Source organism: Microtus oregoni, unplaced genomic scaffold (assembly GCF_018167655.1).
Source record: "Microtus oregoni isolate MIOR12 unplaced genomic scaffold, Mior012 000026F_ref0000081, whole genome shotgun sequence".
Classification (NCBI taxonomy): domain Eukaryota; kingdom Metazoa; phylum Chordata; class Mammalia; order Rodentia; family Cricetidae; genus Microtus; species Microtus oregoni.
Genome location: NW_024543085.1, coordinates 30,324,003 through 30,337,147, shown reverse-complemented (window position 1 = coordinate 30,337,147; position 13,145 = coordinate 30,324,003). Strand labels below are relative to the sequence as shown.

Sequence of the window (13,145 nt, the reverse complement as noted above, 5' to 3'; positions counted from 1 at the left end):
CATCTCAGTACGTGCATGCATAGCTGTTATGTCCTTGGTTCCCAGGGGAGGAGGGGAAGTACTAAGAGTTGTCAGAAATGGCTTCAGAATTGTCTTAAAGTTCTACAGGCTGACCACATCAGGAAAGTGAAAGTATAAACAGGCTTTCTAGGAAGGTGGGGTGTGAGCCGGGCCACATTCTCGGACTGGGGCGGCCACTCCAGGCTCAAGGTAGTTTCTGGACACTAAAAACGAATGGAAGTGTATATTGTTTGTGTATACATGTGCACATGTCTGCTAACGTTCCCCTTCACTCCTGTCCTTCTGCAGCTGGGCAGTGACGAGAAAGTTTTAGAGAGCTGCTTGAGTCTGGGTGGCCACCGGGCCCCTGTGGTCACTGTGGACTGGAGCACCGCCATGGACTGTGGGACCTGCCTCACAGCCTCCATGGATGGCAAGATCAAGTTGACCACCCTCCTGGCCCATAAGCTCTGATGTCCTGCCTGCGGTGACTCGTCGGAAACAGAATGGTCCCCGGTGGAAGAGAGGCGAGACAGAGAACAGACAGTGCTTCTGGCTCGGTACTGTTAGGGCTGTGGATCTTCAGGGAAAGGCTGCGTTGGGGGCTCAGTCATCCAGCTGCAGCTAATGGAGCAGGAGCCTCTGGAGTGGGCTGTATGTGCTTCCTAGAGACTTGAACTGTGGCTGGAGCAGGACATGCTACAGAGCACAGGATAAAATGATGAGGAAGGAGCCACAGTGGTGCACGCCGTGTTCATGGTTCAAGAGGAATTGACAGTATTTTGTACATAATTGCTTTTCTTTTTCTTTTTTTTTTTAAGGAAAAAAATGAGAGAGAGAGAAAGAGAGAGAGAGAGAGAGAGAGAGAGAGAGAGAATATTCTTGTAGTTACTTGGTGTCTCTTTCCAGAGTGTCTGAGTCACCTAGCCCTAGTGATAGCCATGGTTTCCTGCCTTGGTTCTTGTACCTCAGTTCTTACCCGCCACCACTGCCATGTTGCTGGCGGAACCCCATTAAGTTCCCTGTGATTTTGCCAGAGTTGAGATGTAGCCTACCGTACCATCTTCTGGGCTCAAGCCAAGATCAGTGTGTCTTCTGCTGGACCTGATAGCTGTTACCTTTGGTTAAGAGAGTTCTCCAGACAACAGCAGGGCCTGAAGTCTGGGCCCCTAGATCCCCTTTTCCTCAGGGTCGTCTGGTCCCAGCACTCTCATTTAGTGGCTCCTCTCATTCTTCCAGCCTGAGGTCTCTGAGCTTGAATAATACCAGCTGCCTGTGCCTCCTGCCTGGCTCGGCTGAGCCTGGGCCAGCGATCTCTGTACACTCGTACTTTGTTCTCTCGTTTGTGAGGACCTTGCAGAGTGGGGAGGAACCCAAGCCCCCTCCATTGTCAGTTCTACATCCTACTGCTGAGGCCAGCCTGGAAGGAGCCACTATAGAGTCAGTGAGCCTGGGCCTGGGCCTGGGCCTCCCACACTTAGCAGGAGTGACCTTGTTATCTACCTAGGGAATGTCAATTCCACGGACAGTGACTGTTTGGAACAGTCATTTGATAGCTTCTTTGGGCTCTAGGCTAGTTGTGGGCTGTGGGGCTGGGGTGGGGTAACTCCTAGGTGCCTACATTGGGAAAAACAGCAGCATACTGTGGCCTGGGCTCCCTGTTGGGGCTGAAGGGAAAAGTAGAAAGTGATATATAGGAAAAACCAGAGTAGTACTTTTCTATTTATTACTGGTGTGTATTTGTGTGTGTGTGTGTGTGTGTGCACATGCGTGTGTACACGTGTGTGGGAGGCATATGCCACAGCAGAGGTCAGAAGACAACTTGGTAGATTCAGTTCTCTCCATCCACCTTTATGTGGGTTTGGGGGGATCAGACTCAGGTGGCCAGGCTGCATGGCCAGTGGCTTACCTGCTGAGCTAGCTCCTAGTTATCTCTTTTGACTCATTTTCATACCGACATGAAAAGATTAACTCTTTCCCTGCCCTTTCTCCACAACTATCTCACCCAGATTCGTGACCCAGGGTTTCATTTGAGTTAAGAGTCCATGGGCTTAACTTTTCCTCCCAAAGTTTTTCGGTCTTCACGATACATTTTTTCTGACCAGGGCATTCCCCACACCTTACGGAAGCAGTTTTAAGGCTCAGAAACAGACGAACACCCCAGAACCTGTCCCTCCTACCCTGTCCCTCCCAGGAAGAGCACTCATCTGTAGAGCATGTTGGAACATACCCTTTCCTTCAAAGGACCGTTTTTGGAATCCTTGGGTGCCGTGGTAGTAAAACCCCCTCTACTGTCTTGAATGAAGGTTTGCAGGAAGCACAACCATGAAGGCAGGCTACCCCGGATTGAGCCACTCTGCCGGGGGTGAGAACCTGTCCTGGCTTCTGTGAAAAGCCTGGCAGGTGGAAATTCCTATTTCTCCCTTGTGCTCAGGGACCTATCTCTGCTCAGCCCCCAGCCCAGTCCCCTTGGTGTTCAAATGCCCAGGAGCTCGGCCTGAGGTCTGGAAGTACAGTCATAAATTCACAGTGGGCTGACTAAATAAAGCTGACTGACATTTGTTACTATATCCAGTAACCACACACAGTTTTACCTGTTGTTTTAAAAATAATAAAAACCCACGTTGACTCCAGCACAAGCAAATCTAGCTTGGTTCCTTATTCCTCCCTGCAGCAGGCTCTGTAGGCAGACACACAGGTTCCTCCTGGTCTTAAGCCTTGTTTGCTAGGTGGCCATGGAGAAATTTTAAGAAGTGTGCAGGCTTGGGGAGTTAGGATAAGAACCAAAGGAAACACACCCTCCCATCCAGCCCGTTAGACGTGGTTGCCTCACATCCGGTGGGGCTGAGGACTCTACAGTCAGTGAACTCCACTGTACCACCCCAGGTACACTTTCATTACACTCCCGGAAAGGCTGGGGTCTAACCCGGCTCAAGGGTAGCTGGCTAAGCCGTCCCCTAGCTCTTTGGGAGATTGGAAGCCATTGGTTTATGCCACTAAGAGTTGGGACTTTCGATTTCCTGGCCCAGGCTGTTGGCTTAAGATTTAGGATTAGCATTCAAGAAGAGGCCAGTAAGGGCCCTGGAGAAGACAGAGGCTCCTCAGGGGAGCCGTGTGTGTGAGTGTACCCATCCAGAGATTGCAGTTCTAAGACCCGACAGAAACTGCTGTGTGATTCACCGACCTGCTGTAAATCGAATCTAGTTAGTCTTGATTTCTCCACTGGGGCAGAGAGAATCCGATCTGGGCTTCGATTTACTTCAGCGTGCCAGGGAAGAACCTCCCCTGTGACGGCCTGCTCCGGTGTTTTCGGTAGACTCCAGGGGCTTCTCCCCTGAAAACCCCCGGGAAGCCTGGGCCTCTTGGTGGCGCCTCCCGCCCTTCTGCAGAGGGCACCCTGGGCCGCCAACCTGAATGTTAAACATTAGTAAATGCAAGTGATTTTCCTCTTTCAACTGTCAGTCTCCTGGGTCCTGTTGAACTTGGTTTCCTCTTGGGGATCCTCTGGCAGGACTGTCAAAACCAGAACCCCTTTTCTACCCCTAGTTACTAACTGGACACTGACTTTCTAATAGCCAACAGCGGATCATCCCCTACAGCCGCGGATAGCACCTGGGGCCTGTGGATGTGGCTTGCGGTCTGCAGGGGGCACCCGGGGCCCTCCGCGCCGGACAGCGACCAGGTCGGGAGCGTGCGGGTCGGGAGCGCGCGGGAGCCGGAAGGGGCGGGCGGTGCGATGCTTGAGGGCGTCGCAGTTCTGAATCCGTCCCCGGAACCGGCCGAGAGGAGTGCTGAGCACACTGCCCTGCCACTCGCCTGCTCTGTCCTGTTCCCGGGTCCCTGCTCTGCGCCCTCTGCGGGTGGGAGGGAGCGGCGTGGCCAGCTCCCGGCTAGTGCAACGAGGCCCCGCATGTGCCTTCTGGGTGAGATTTTCCAGGCGACCACCGGACCTCATCCCCTTGCGGTCAGCAGGACCTGGCTGTCCGCTCGATGGTTGATGCACAGCTTTCTGCGACGTTGTGCACGTTAACTGTTAACTACGTCTGTTTCTGGTCTGTGAAATGGACGTAATGATACATGCACTGTCTGTCGCGTCTGATGCATTTCTGTATACGGCCACTGCATGGTATCCCACTTACCAACTCCTGTTCTGTGGCTGGACAGGCTAGGATGGTGCCCTGCTAGGTTTTTTTGTTTTGCTTTGTTTTTCATTTGTTTGTTTTAATGAAGTTATAAACAGTAATTCTGAATGACCCAAAATTATCAAGCGGTATATGTTGTAGGGGCGGGGGAAGGAGGCACTGGCTAAAGAAATCTGTGAATCAGAAGGCCTCCGGGTTCTAGTAACCAGATCACTGCCAAGGTGAGAAGTCTGTCGTTATGGGTGATTGTTTGGGGTGCAGAGGAAAGGGAGACCAGAATTTGTTTATTCCCTCCCTCCCTCCCTCCCTCCTAGCATGCAGAGGTGACAGGAAAGCATTTCTTGTTGCCCCAGCTACCTGTGTGGGGCACAGAGCAATGGATTGGTCACAGAACTTATTAGTCCTACCTGCCGCTGTCCCTCCGTTTGACACACTGCAGATGACTTGGCCTTCTGGGTTTCTCTCACCTCCAGCATGCCCTGCGCTGCCCAGCAGTTGTTGCTGGCTACTGATAGAGCGTTGACTTACTAGAGCTACCCCACTCGCTTCCCCTTGTAGGCATCGAAGATGGGCACCTATCGGGGACAAATAAGCCCGGTGTGACAGGAGAATGTGATTTTTGTCCTGCCCCAGAGAAGCAAGTCACTGAGTGTGAAAAACTATAGCCATGGGATCCCCAAAATCTGAGAACAAAAAGAGAATCCTTCCCTCATGGATGACAGCCCCTGAGGATGAGCGGAGAGAGCTGTCAGCAAAGACACCCAAAAGGAAGAGGAGAGCGGCTGTGCAGGAGGGGGTAGCAACAAGGTGGGACAAACTGGTCAGAGTGGGGAGGGCAGTGGGGTGGGTGGCATCCTTCTAGCAGAGTCTGAGGTCTCAGCTGTCTCCTCACAGAAGCACCACCGAGTCTCTGTGGTGGTGAGGTCCTGCCACCTAGCTGTTGGCACAGGCAGTGAGTTCTTTTTTTTTTTTTTTTTTTTTTTTTTTTCCGAGACAGGGTTTCTCTGTGGTTTTGGAGCCTGTCCTGGAACTAGCTTTTGTAGACCAGGCTGGTCTCGAACTCATAGAGATCTGCCTGCCTCTGCCTCCCGAGTGCTGGGATTAAAGGCGTGCGCCACCACCGCCCGGCCAGGCAGTGAGTTCTGTATACAAACCATTCCCCCAGGAGCCCCGTTGTCCAAAGTGCTCTTCATTTGTGAGAAAAATCCTAAGAAGGCAAGAGGGGTGGATGTGCACTCTAGCTGCCTGAGTGGTGCCTGCATTTCCTGGGGACAGAGCATCAAGAAATCAGAAGTTGTGGGTATTAGTTAGGTGGAGTGATTAGGGAGGGGGGGAACTTTAGGTCGCCATTATCAAATGGGAGGTGGGGGGGGGGAGCCCTGCCGGGCTCTCAGAAAGGGCATTAGGCTTCCAGTGCTATGCTTGCTGGTTCTTCCCTGGCCACCTGTTCCCTTTGTAGTTGCTGCAGCCTAAACGTATTCTCGCTTTCAGGCACAAATTGGGCCCTGACCCGAATGCCTGTATTTGCTGTGTCCAGTGTTTGTTTGATTTAGAGATGGGCCTATGTAGCCTTGGCTAGCCTGGAACTAGCTCTGTAGACCAGACAGGCCTTGAGCTCACAGAGATCCACCTGTCTCTGCCTCCTAAGTGCTGGGATTAGTGTGTGCCACAATGTCCGGCTGGCTGTCCACTGGGTGTTTCGAGGAGTGATCCTCGGAAGCCAGCGGTCATCCCATTCCCAGTTCCTTGTGAGGGAGTCCATGGAGGGTTGGTAGCCCTGCGCTCTGTCCCTGGGCCGCCAGGATGAGGAAATTCTTCAGAGAAGCAGTCTGCCCTTCCCCCTCCATGGAGGATGCTACCGTTTCCTTCATCCTTGTGAGCCCCTCTGTCCTCAGCTGTGATTTTGTGTGTTTATTTCAGGGCCCCTGCCACGAAGACTGTGTACTGCATGAATGAAGCTGAAATGGTTGATGTGGCCCTGGGGATCCTGATCGAGGTAACGTGAGCCCCGTGTCCTCTGACTCCTGTGACTGGAGATGACTCATGGGTTGAATCTAGCCTAGGTCCTTGCTCCTGGCATCAGAGGTGCTCTTAGCCTGCGTCAGGATCTCACCTCTTCCTCTTGCTCGCTTTTCTCAGCTGTGTTCCTCTCAGCTACTTCCTGTGTGTGGTGGGTATTGTGTGGGGTAAGACTAGCTCTGCAGGTGGGGTGTGGGCAACAACTGGCACGTTTGTGAGGGGCACACGGGGGTGGGGGAGGAGCTCCTTACCAGCCCTCCTCTCAGCAGAAGGCTGTGGAAGTTTCCTGGCTTCTGGAAGGAGAGGCAGCCCTGCCATGAAGTTGCAGAGTTCTCTTTTTTTTTTCCCCATGTGTTTTAGAACAATGTATCGTCTCTACAGTGCTCATGGTAACCTAGGGCTACAGTGATCTGGGATGTTACTGTCTCCAAGAAACTGAAGCTGTGCCACCAGCTGGCGGTGGAGTTCAGTTAGGCCCATAACGGGTGTTGTAGCAGGAGCTCCTGGTACTCTTTTACCTTGCCTTGCCTTTCCATCCATGGTTTTCAGATGGATCTTTTCCTTTCCACTCAGCTATTCCTCATACCTATTCCTGCATCTTCCCCTAGTGGGTCCTGAGCTTGAGGTGTGGGGTGAAGTAAGGGTGGCTGCCCATGCCGTGGGAGCACTGCCTGACCTGGTCACGTGCTGTGCTGGCTTTGCGGTTGGCTCAGGGTGTGTCTGCGCCACTGTCACACAAACTAGTGTGTCAGGGACACAACCTGTGGTGGTGAGCCTGTCCTGTCTTCTGCTCTGCAGGGCCGAAAACAGGAAACGGCGTCTCTGGTGACCACTGATAAACTGCAGCTCTCCCCTCCCTACTCGGCCTCTCCTCACACCAGTTCCCCCGGGAGCAGCAGCGAGGAAGAGGGCAGCGGGAGCAGCTCGCCTGCTCTAGACCCGAGCCCTTCCCAGGCGCCAGAAGCTGCCGACTCGCCCTGCAGCAGCAGCCCGAAGGAGGAAAAGGAGGAGGAAGATGTGTTAAAGTATGTCAGGGAGATATTTTTCAGTTGATGTGAACTGTTCACTGGACTCTGCTGAGAGCGGAGGGGTCTGTTGAGAACTCAGGTTACCACCTACCTCTGTCGCCCTTGAAAACCAGGCCTTGCTCCCAGCTTCCAGTCCCAGGAGGCTTTCATTTGGGGGGGCTTTTCTGAATGGGGGAACATATTGCAGGATGCACAAATGCATCCCATTAGAGTCTCGACCTGCACTGCCCTCTAACTCAGAAGGTCTGGCATCCCAGCCCTGGGTTTTATTCAAGTACCAGCAAAAATGAGGTCAGGGGCTCACTTGCTGGAAGCAAATAAAGTTATAGCTGCTGAGAACATGGGCATTCCAGATAGGCAGCCAGAGCTCACCCTGAGGAGGAGGCCTGCATACAGTCTCCCTCATGACACAGTCCAACAACCAACTTCCCTCTCCAGCCTCAAATCCTGGCAGCCGCCCACCGTTTCCCGCCAGACTAACAGCAGGGTGTTCTCCCAGACTGGTGAACCAAACAGGCCCTCTCTACCACCTGTCCCCTCTCTGCCACCCAGGGCCTCCACCGTGGGAGGTGGGGACAGGAGACACCGAGGACAAAAGATCACACCAGAGTCCATGTTTCTTTGTATTCACGGTGGCTTTTGATGAGCACAGAATGAAGAACTCATAGGTTTTGTGCTATGCAGACACTGAAAACTAGATAATGATGCCCCTGTGCGTAATAAGGACCGCACTTCTGCCTTCTGCAGGTGAGGGGATGCGGTGTATGTTGGTGTGCAATGATTCAGTCAGGGCTTTGACACATCCTGCATCTGCAGTCCTGGGTCACAACAATGGTTCAACAGCTGACTCCTGTCCGGCGTCAGGTCCAGGGGCCTCTTCAGGGGACCCCACGAAGTTAGCAAGGATTCTCTTGTGCCCTGTGTTTCTCAGCTGAGTCCCTTTGAGGTTGTTCCTGGAACTCTGGGGCTGGAGTTCTGGTGTGGCGCATCACGCTAGAGGAACAGAAGCTGGCTAACAGGGCTTGACGTTAACGCGGTTTCTTCCGACCATCCCGTTTGTTGCCGTAAACCCTCACCGAGTTCTTGTTGGCCACTTTTTGCCAGTCAGCCTGGAAGTCTGGCCTCTCTGACAATCAGGCTCCCGCCTGCCCAAGCCTAGAGTGAGAGCTGTTCCGATTGGCTGTTGAAAGCATGGGTCCTGGTGCTAATGAGCTGCATGGTTTCCGAGTCCTCCAGAGAAAGGAAGGATGCTAAGAAGCAGCAAGTACCCCAGCCATCTATGCTGCCTCCGGGCTCCTTGACACTACAGCAGCCCTACCGTTCTGTGGGTGGTTCCATCTGCCTGAGCTTGAGATCAGCATTAGCTATGAAACGAGGTGGTAGAGAGGACCCACCCAGCCACAGGTTCTCTGGCACCTCCTTGGTGTGCAGTTGGAGTCGAACCCTTGTAATCCCATGAGCCTTTAGGCTGGACTAACAGCTCTCCCACTTGCTCTTGTCCTTCTTTTCCCGTGGAGGGAGCATAACTGTGGCCATAAGCAGGAAGATGAGCAAGGCCTGGGCTAAGCACAGGGCTAGAAAGCCGGGCCCCAGCAAGGCGAGCCTGACCCACTTCCACACGTAGGAGAGGAAGAGGCTTAGTCCACTGGCCAGCAGGACGGAGGATGCCACCAGGAAGCCCACTGCCAGCTGCCACTCTCCTTCATCGCAGTTGCACTGGGCAAGGAGGAGAGGCAGAGGGACAAAGATCATGAGGACCAGGGCTCCGTACACACCGAGCCTGGCCAGGGCTAGGCCAACCTGAGGAACCCCCAGCGCTTCCAGCTCAGGAAAGTTGTAACACTGTAGGGAGCCAGTGTCCTCCTTCCACAGACAGAAGTTGTAGAAGCCGATTCTCAGGTTAGGCAGGTCGGCGAGGTTGCCAGCCTTCCAGAGGAGTGCGTAGAGCATCAGAGAGAGGACCACAGCCGCGAGGATCATGATGCCCACGAAGGGCAGGCAGGTGCTCCGCCACAGCCTGGAGATAGCCATTTCTTCTGCCCGTTGCAGGGGGACCTGGAAAAGGTCACACCAATGAGTATCCAGCCCTTCCCTCAGGCCTTGGTGTTCAGAAGTTCCTGTTCTTTCTGCGACAGGAAGTCCCAGGTCACAGTCAGGTCCCACTCACAGTGGGACCTCTGGTGTAAAGTCTTTCCCAGGTTGCCGGGGAAACCTGACGTATCCTGAGCCAGAGCCCTGATGTCAAAGGCTTTATTGCAGCATAGATAATATAAACCATCAGAAGCTCTGTGAGGGGGTGTCTCATCCTCATGGAGGTGAGTTGGGGTGCAGGCTTGATTTGAATCTCTTCTCACCCTGCTGCTGACAACTACTTGGGAAACTGGAAAGAAGGCATCCAGCTGGGCTATATGTCAGTCAAATCACTGCCTGTGTTCTGGGTGTGTGCTGGCTGGATGTGGGGCTGGGTGGATGATCTGTGGCCTGTGTCTCCTGCGCAATTTTGGGAACTGACTTGGGTAAAACAGGACCTCCCCACCCCAATGAAGAAATCACATCATTGCACTCCATTGATTTTAAAATGTCTGTCTGTCCACTCCCTCATACAACAGTAATCTATTTTAGAAAATCCTGGAAATATGTCTTAAAGCAAAAATTAAAATAATCATTTATCCTACCACCCCAGTAAAACCACTGTTCTTTTTCCACGACTGTATTCCCCATGTGACTGTGCTTTTTTTTTTAAAGATTTATTTATTTATTATGTATTCAGTATTCTTAGTATTCTGCATGTATGCCTGCAGGCCAGAGAGGACACCAGATCTCATTACAGAGGGTTGTGAGCCACCATGCGGTTGCTGGAATTGAACTCAGGACCTTTGGAAGAGCAGTCAGTGCTCTTAACCACTGAGCCATGCATACTGTTACACACAATGGTTTTCATTGCCTATTGTGACCATTTTTCATAGTTGTTGAAATAGTCTTCAAGATGTGATTAATGGTTACATACTATTCCATTCATAGGTTGGGTGTGGTGGTGCACAACTTTAACCCCAGCACTCAGATGCAGAGGCAGGCAGATCTTTGAGTTTGAAGGCAGCCTGGTCTACAGAGTGAGTTTCAGGACAGCTATGGCTGTGTAGGGAGACTCTGTCTCCAAAAAGAAAAAAAACCAAACAAACAAACAAATGCAAAACAACACCCCCGCCCCCCAAAAACCCAAATTTAACTCAGAGTTTTTTGTTTCACTATCTTGCTGATCTTAATAAATATTGCTGTACAGACCTACAGAAAACTTGCTAATGCCATCTCTTTAGGTGTGTATAAAAGCGCCTATTTTGCCAGGTGGTGGTGTTGCACTTCTTTAATCCCAGCACTCGAAAGGCAGAGTTTCAGGCCAGACTGGTCTACAGAGTCAGTTCCAGGATAACAAAGTCTACTCGGAGAAACCCTGTCTCAAAAACTGAAAAAAAAAAAAAAAAGTGCCTTTTTTCCTACACTCTCATTACTTAGAAAAAATCTTTCATTGCTCTCTTATTCCAAAGAGATTTTTAAATTGCTTCTAAAAGAGTCTGCACGCTGTGCCTTTCTCTATGTACATTTTCCACTAAGGAATAAGGCAAATATTTACACCAGGAATGGCTAGGAATGCAGGGCTGGGAACCCTGTGAGACACAAGCACCAAGGCCCAGATACCAAGTCCCGTGGGCCTACTCCAGAGAGCTGGGTGCAGCCCAGCATTGGTGGCTCTGGGAAGGACCCACAGACCCTGGGGATCAACTTCCTAGGGGGACACCTTGGGAAACAGCTGCTCTCACACAGTGCAGTGGGATCTCTGTGTACCACGTTTGTTTTGCACACACAGTGCAGTGGGATCTCCGTGTACCACGTTTGTTTTACAAAGGCAAAAAGAAATTAGGAGAGAACACTTGTCAGACTTAAAGGTGCATATGTGTGTGGTGGGGGGCGGGCGGGCTAGAGGGAGGAGAATTCTTTTCAGTGGCCCCAAATATAACACAATAAAGATTCATGGTGGGTATTAGCAGCCCCCCGCCCCCGCAGTAGACATGCGCCCGTTAGAACACTGAGGTCCACATCCACACCGCCTTTCCCCAGCATCTGGCTGCCTGAATGTGTCCAGTTCCTGGCTCTCATGGTGCTTTCCCCTCCAGAGAAGCCCAGCAGGGAGCATCTCGGAAAGGCTGCTGTCCCTCAGGCTTTTGTCAGAGGCCCTGCAGGCTGGGGCCAGGGATGCCCTGTTTGAATTTCCTAGGAATTCTTGAAGAAGTGATGCTTGTGTTCGGAGGTTTCTCAAGACCGTTAAGAGGCAGCCTTAGTCCATATGTCACTGGCTTGGAAGGATGAAATAACCCATGTAGCCATGGTATGGAGAAATACCCCAACTTATTTTAAATGGCTTTGCTCATTTAGCAAAGTTTCTGCAAAGTCTATACGTGTGCTTTTAGAGGGGGTTTCAGGACATGGGGTGGATTTCTGGGTGTGGGGCCCTGTTTATCTAGTGATGCTGTAGGAAATAAAGCTTGCCCAACCTGTAGTACCCAGAAACAATCCGACTGGGGACTGGAAGGCTCCTGTTTGAATCAAGCATATTTAGGTTAAAATACTACCGTTGAAGCTCTGCCAGACAGTGAGCTTGGCTTCTTAGAGGAGACTATGACTGTCACAGCTCCTGCCAGGTACCCGGGGCCTTTGCTTGTGGCTCATTTTCTCTCAACTGATCTTTTAGAGGTTTTGGTAGGTTACTGTTTCGTTTTGCCCTGTTCTGAAACGAGTCTCTCTATGTAGCCCAAGTTGGCCTCAAACCCTATCATCCTCCTGCCCCGGCTCCTGGAATGCTGTGATTATGGGCATGTGCCACCACATCAGACATTCCAAAGGCTTGTCATAGAGAGCAGGGCAGGAGGAAACCGGAGGGAAGGAACGTGCACGGGCAGTACGTCTGTCCTGACTTTCCTCTGCCCTGTCCTCACGGGCAGAGGTCAGTCCTAGCCCCTGTGCCTGGCACCCGAGGTTCTCTCTACCATCTGGTGTGGCTTAGAACTTGAATTTCACTGGGGCTCAAGTCCCCTTGTCCTTTGTGGTCGAGCTTCTCTGCTTAGGCTGTGCCCGTTTCTTTCAGCCCACCCTCAGCCGCTCTCCAACTCCTTGGGGCAGGCCAGACACTGGGCTGTGTACTAGAATACAGTGTTCCCGAGGAGCAGCCTTCATCTCTTTTACCCTGAGAAGGCTGGTAGGATTTTTTTTTTTCTGAATGAATGAATGAATGAAAATGCCCTCTGGTATCCCTAGGTTTACATCACGTGTTACGGCCACACTTGAGCAAGATGGCAGAGCGTCTGAGGGCCCTGTCTATGACTTTCATTCTAGCAGCTGTGTGGGGACGTTCATTCAGCTTCCTCCTGGAAGTGCAGAGGCGCTCTTCAGCTCTCTTGCCACAGCACCTGTATACTTGTTGGAAACCCAATGACACTCTTCTCGTCCTCCCAGCCTGCCCTGCGCTATGGCAATCACGTTCTCCCCACAGAACGACCCCGATCCCCTGGAATAAGCCTGTGCTCCCTTCCTTGAAGAGGCTCTAGACTAGCGGTTCTCAGCCTTCCTAATGATGCCACCCTACAACACAGGTCCTCATCTTCAGCCAGAAGATTTTACTGTAATTTTACTACTGTTATGAATTGTAATGTAAACATCTGTGTTTTCTGATGGTCTCAGGCAACCCCGTAGAAGGGTCATTTGCCCCCAAAGGGGCCGTGACCCACAGTTTGAGAACTGCTGCTCCAGAGACTGCCATTTTTAGATAAACGTCTTCCTGTTTATAATAAAGTAATTTATGTTGGTTGCTGAAAACTATCAAAACATGTTGAAGTGTGGAGAAAGATTCAAAAGTCGTCGACAGCTTCTGGTGAAAGTGACCGATCGGCAAGCATATCTCCTCTCA

General features: G+C 51.8%; 3 protein-coding genes across 5 annotated transcripts in view; 2 read left to right on the top strand and 1 right to left on the bottom strand.

Annotated features, from left to right (window-relative positions):
* Positions 1-1,213, top strand: part of Wdr91 (WD repeat domain 91) — a 36,062-nt gene extending 34,849 nt beyond the window's left edge. Inside the window, exon 15 of the mRNA XM_041675339.1 lies at positions 310-1,213. Coding sequence (XP_041531273.1) covers positions 310-474 — 165 coding nt within the window. The 3' untranslated portion in view covers positions 475-1,213. The remainder of the gene's footprint in view (positions 1-309) is intronic.
* Positions 1,214-1,357: 144 nt separating this feature from the next.
* On the top strand, positions 1,358-7,677 carry Cyren (cell cycle regulator of NHEJ). 3 transcript variants are annotated; one of them, XM_041675342.1, is made up of 5 exons: positions 1,358-3,923; positions 4,284-4,363; positions 4,776-4,949; positions 6,063-6,138; positions 6,960-7,677. In XM_041675342.1, the coding sequence occupies exons 3-5, from the start codon at positions 4,810-4,812 to the stop codon at positions 7,212-7,214; spliced, it is 471 nt and encodes a 156-aa protein (XP_041531276.1). In that variant the 5' UTR covers positions 1,358-3,923; positions 4,284-4,363; positions 4,776-4,809; the 3' UTR covers positions 7,215-7,677. The 3 variants fall into 3 exon arrangements, with proteins under 3 accessions (XP_041531276.1, XP_041531277.1, XP_041531275.1); XM_041675343.1 differs by lacking the exon at positions 4,284-4,363 and having other exon boundaries at positions 1,358-3,118; positions 4,701-4,949; XM_041675341.1 differs by lacking the exon at positions 4,284-4,363 and having other exon boundaries at positions 4,701-4,949.
* A 122-nt stretch (positions 7,678-7,799) lies between these two features.
* Positions 7,800-9,220, bottom strand: Tmem140 (transmembrane protein 140). The gene has a single exon (XM_041675340.1). The coding sequence runs from the start codon at positions 9,218-9,220 to the stop codon at positions 8,663-8,665; it is 558 nt and encodes a 185-aa protein (XP_041531274.1). The 3' UTR covers positions 7,800-8,662.
* Between the last annotated feature and the right edge of the window lie 3,925 nt (positions 9,221-13,145).

Coding starts and splice junctions, on each gene's coding strand:
- Tmem140 (XM_041675340.1), bottom strand. CDS start 9,220: ATGGCTATCTCCAGGCTGTGGCGGAGCACCTGCCTGCCCTTCGTGGGC.
- Cyren (XM_041675343.1), top strand. CDS start 4,810: ATGGGATCCCCAAAATCTGAGAACAAAAAGAGAATCCTTCCCTCATGG. Junction 4,950..6,062: donor CAGGAGGGGGTAGCAACAAG/GTGGGACAAACT, acceptor TGTTTATTTCAG/GGCCCCTGCCACGAAGACTG. Junction 6,139..6,959: donor CCCTGGGGATCCTGATCGAG/GTAACGTGAGCC, acceptor TCTGCTCTGCAG/GGCCGAAAACAGGAAACGGC.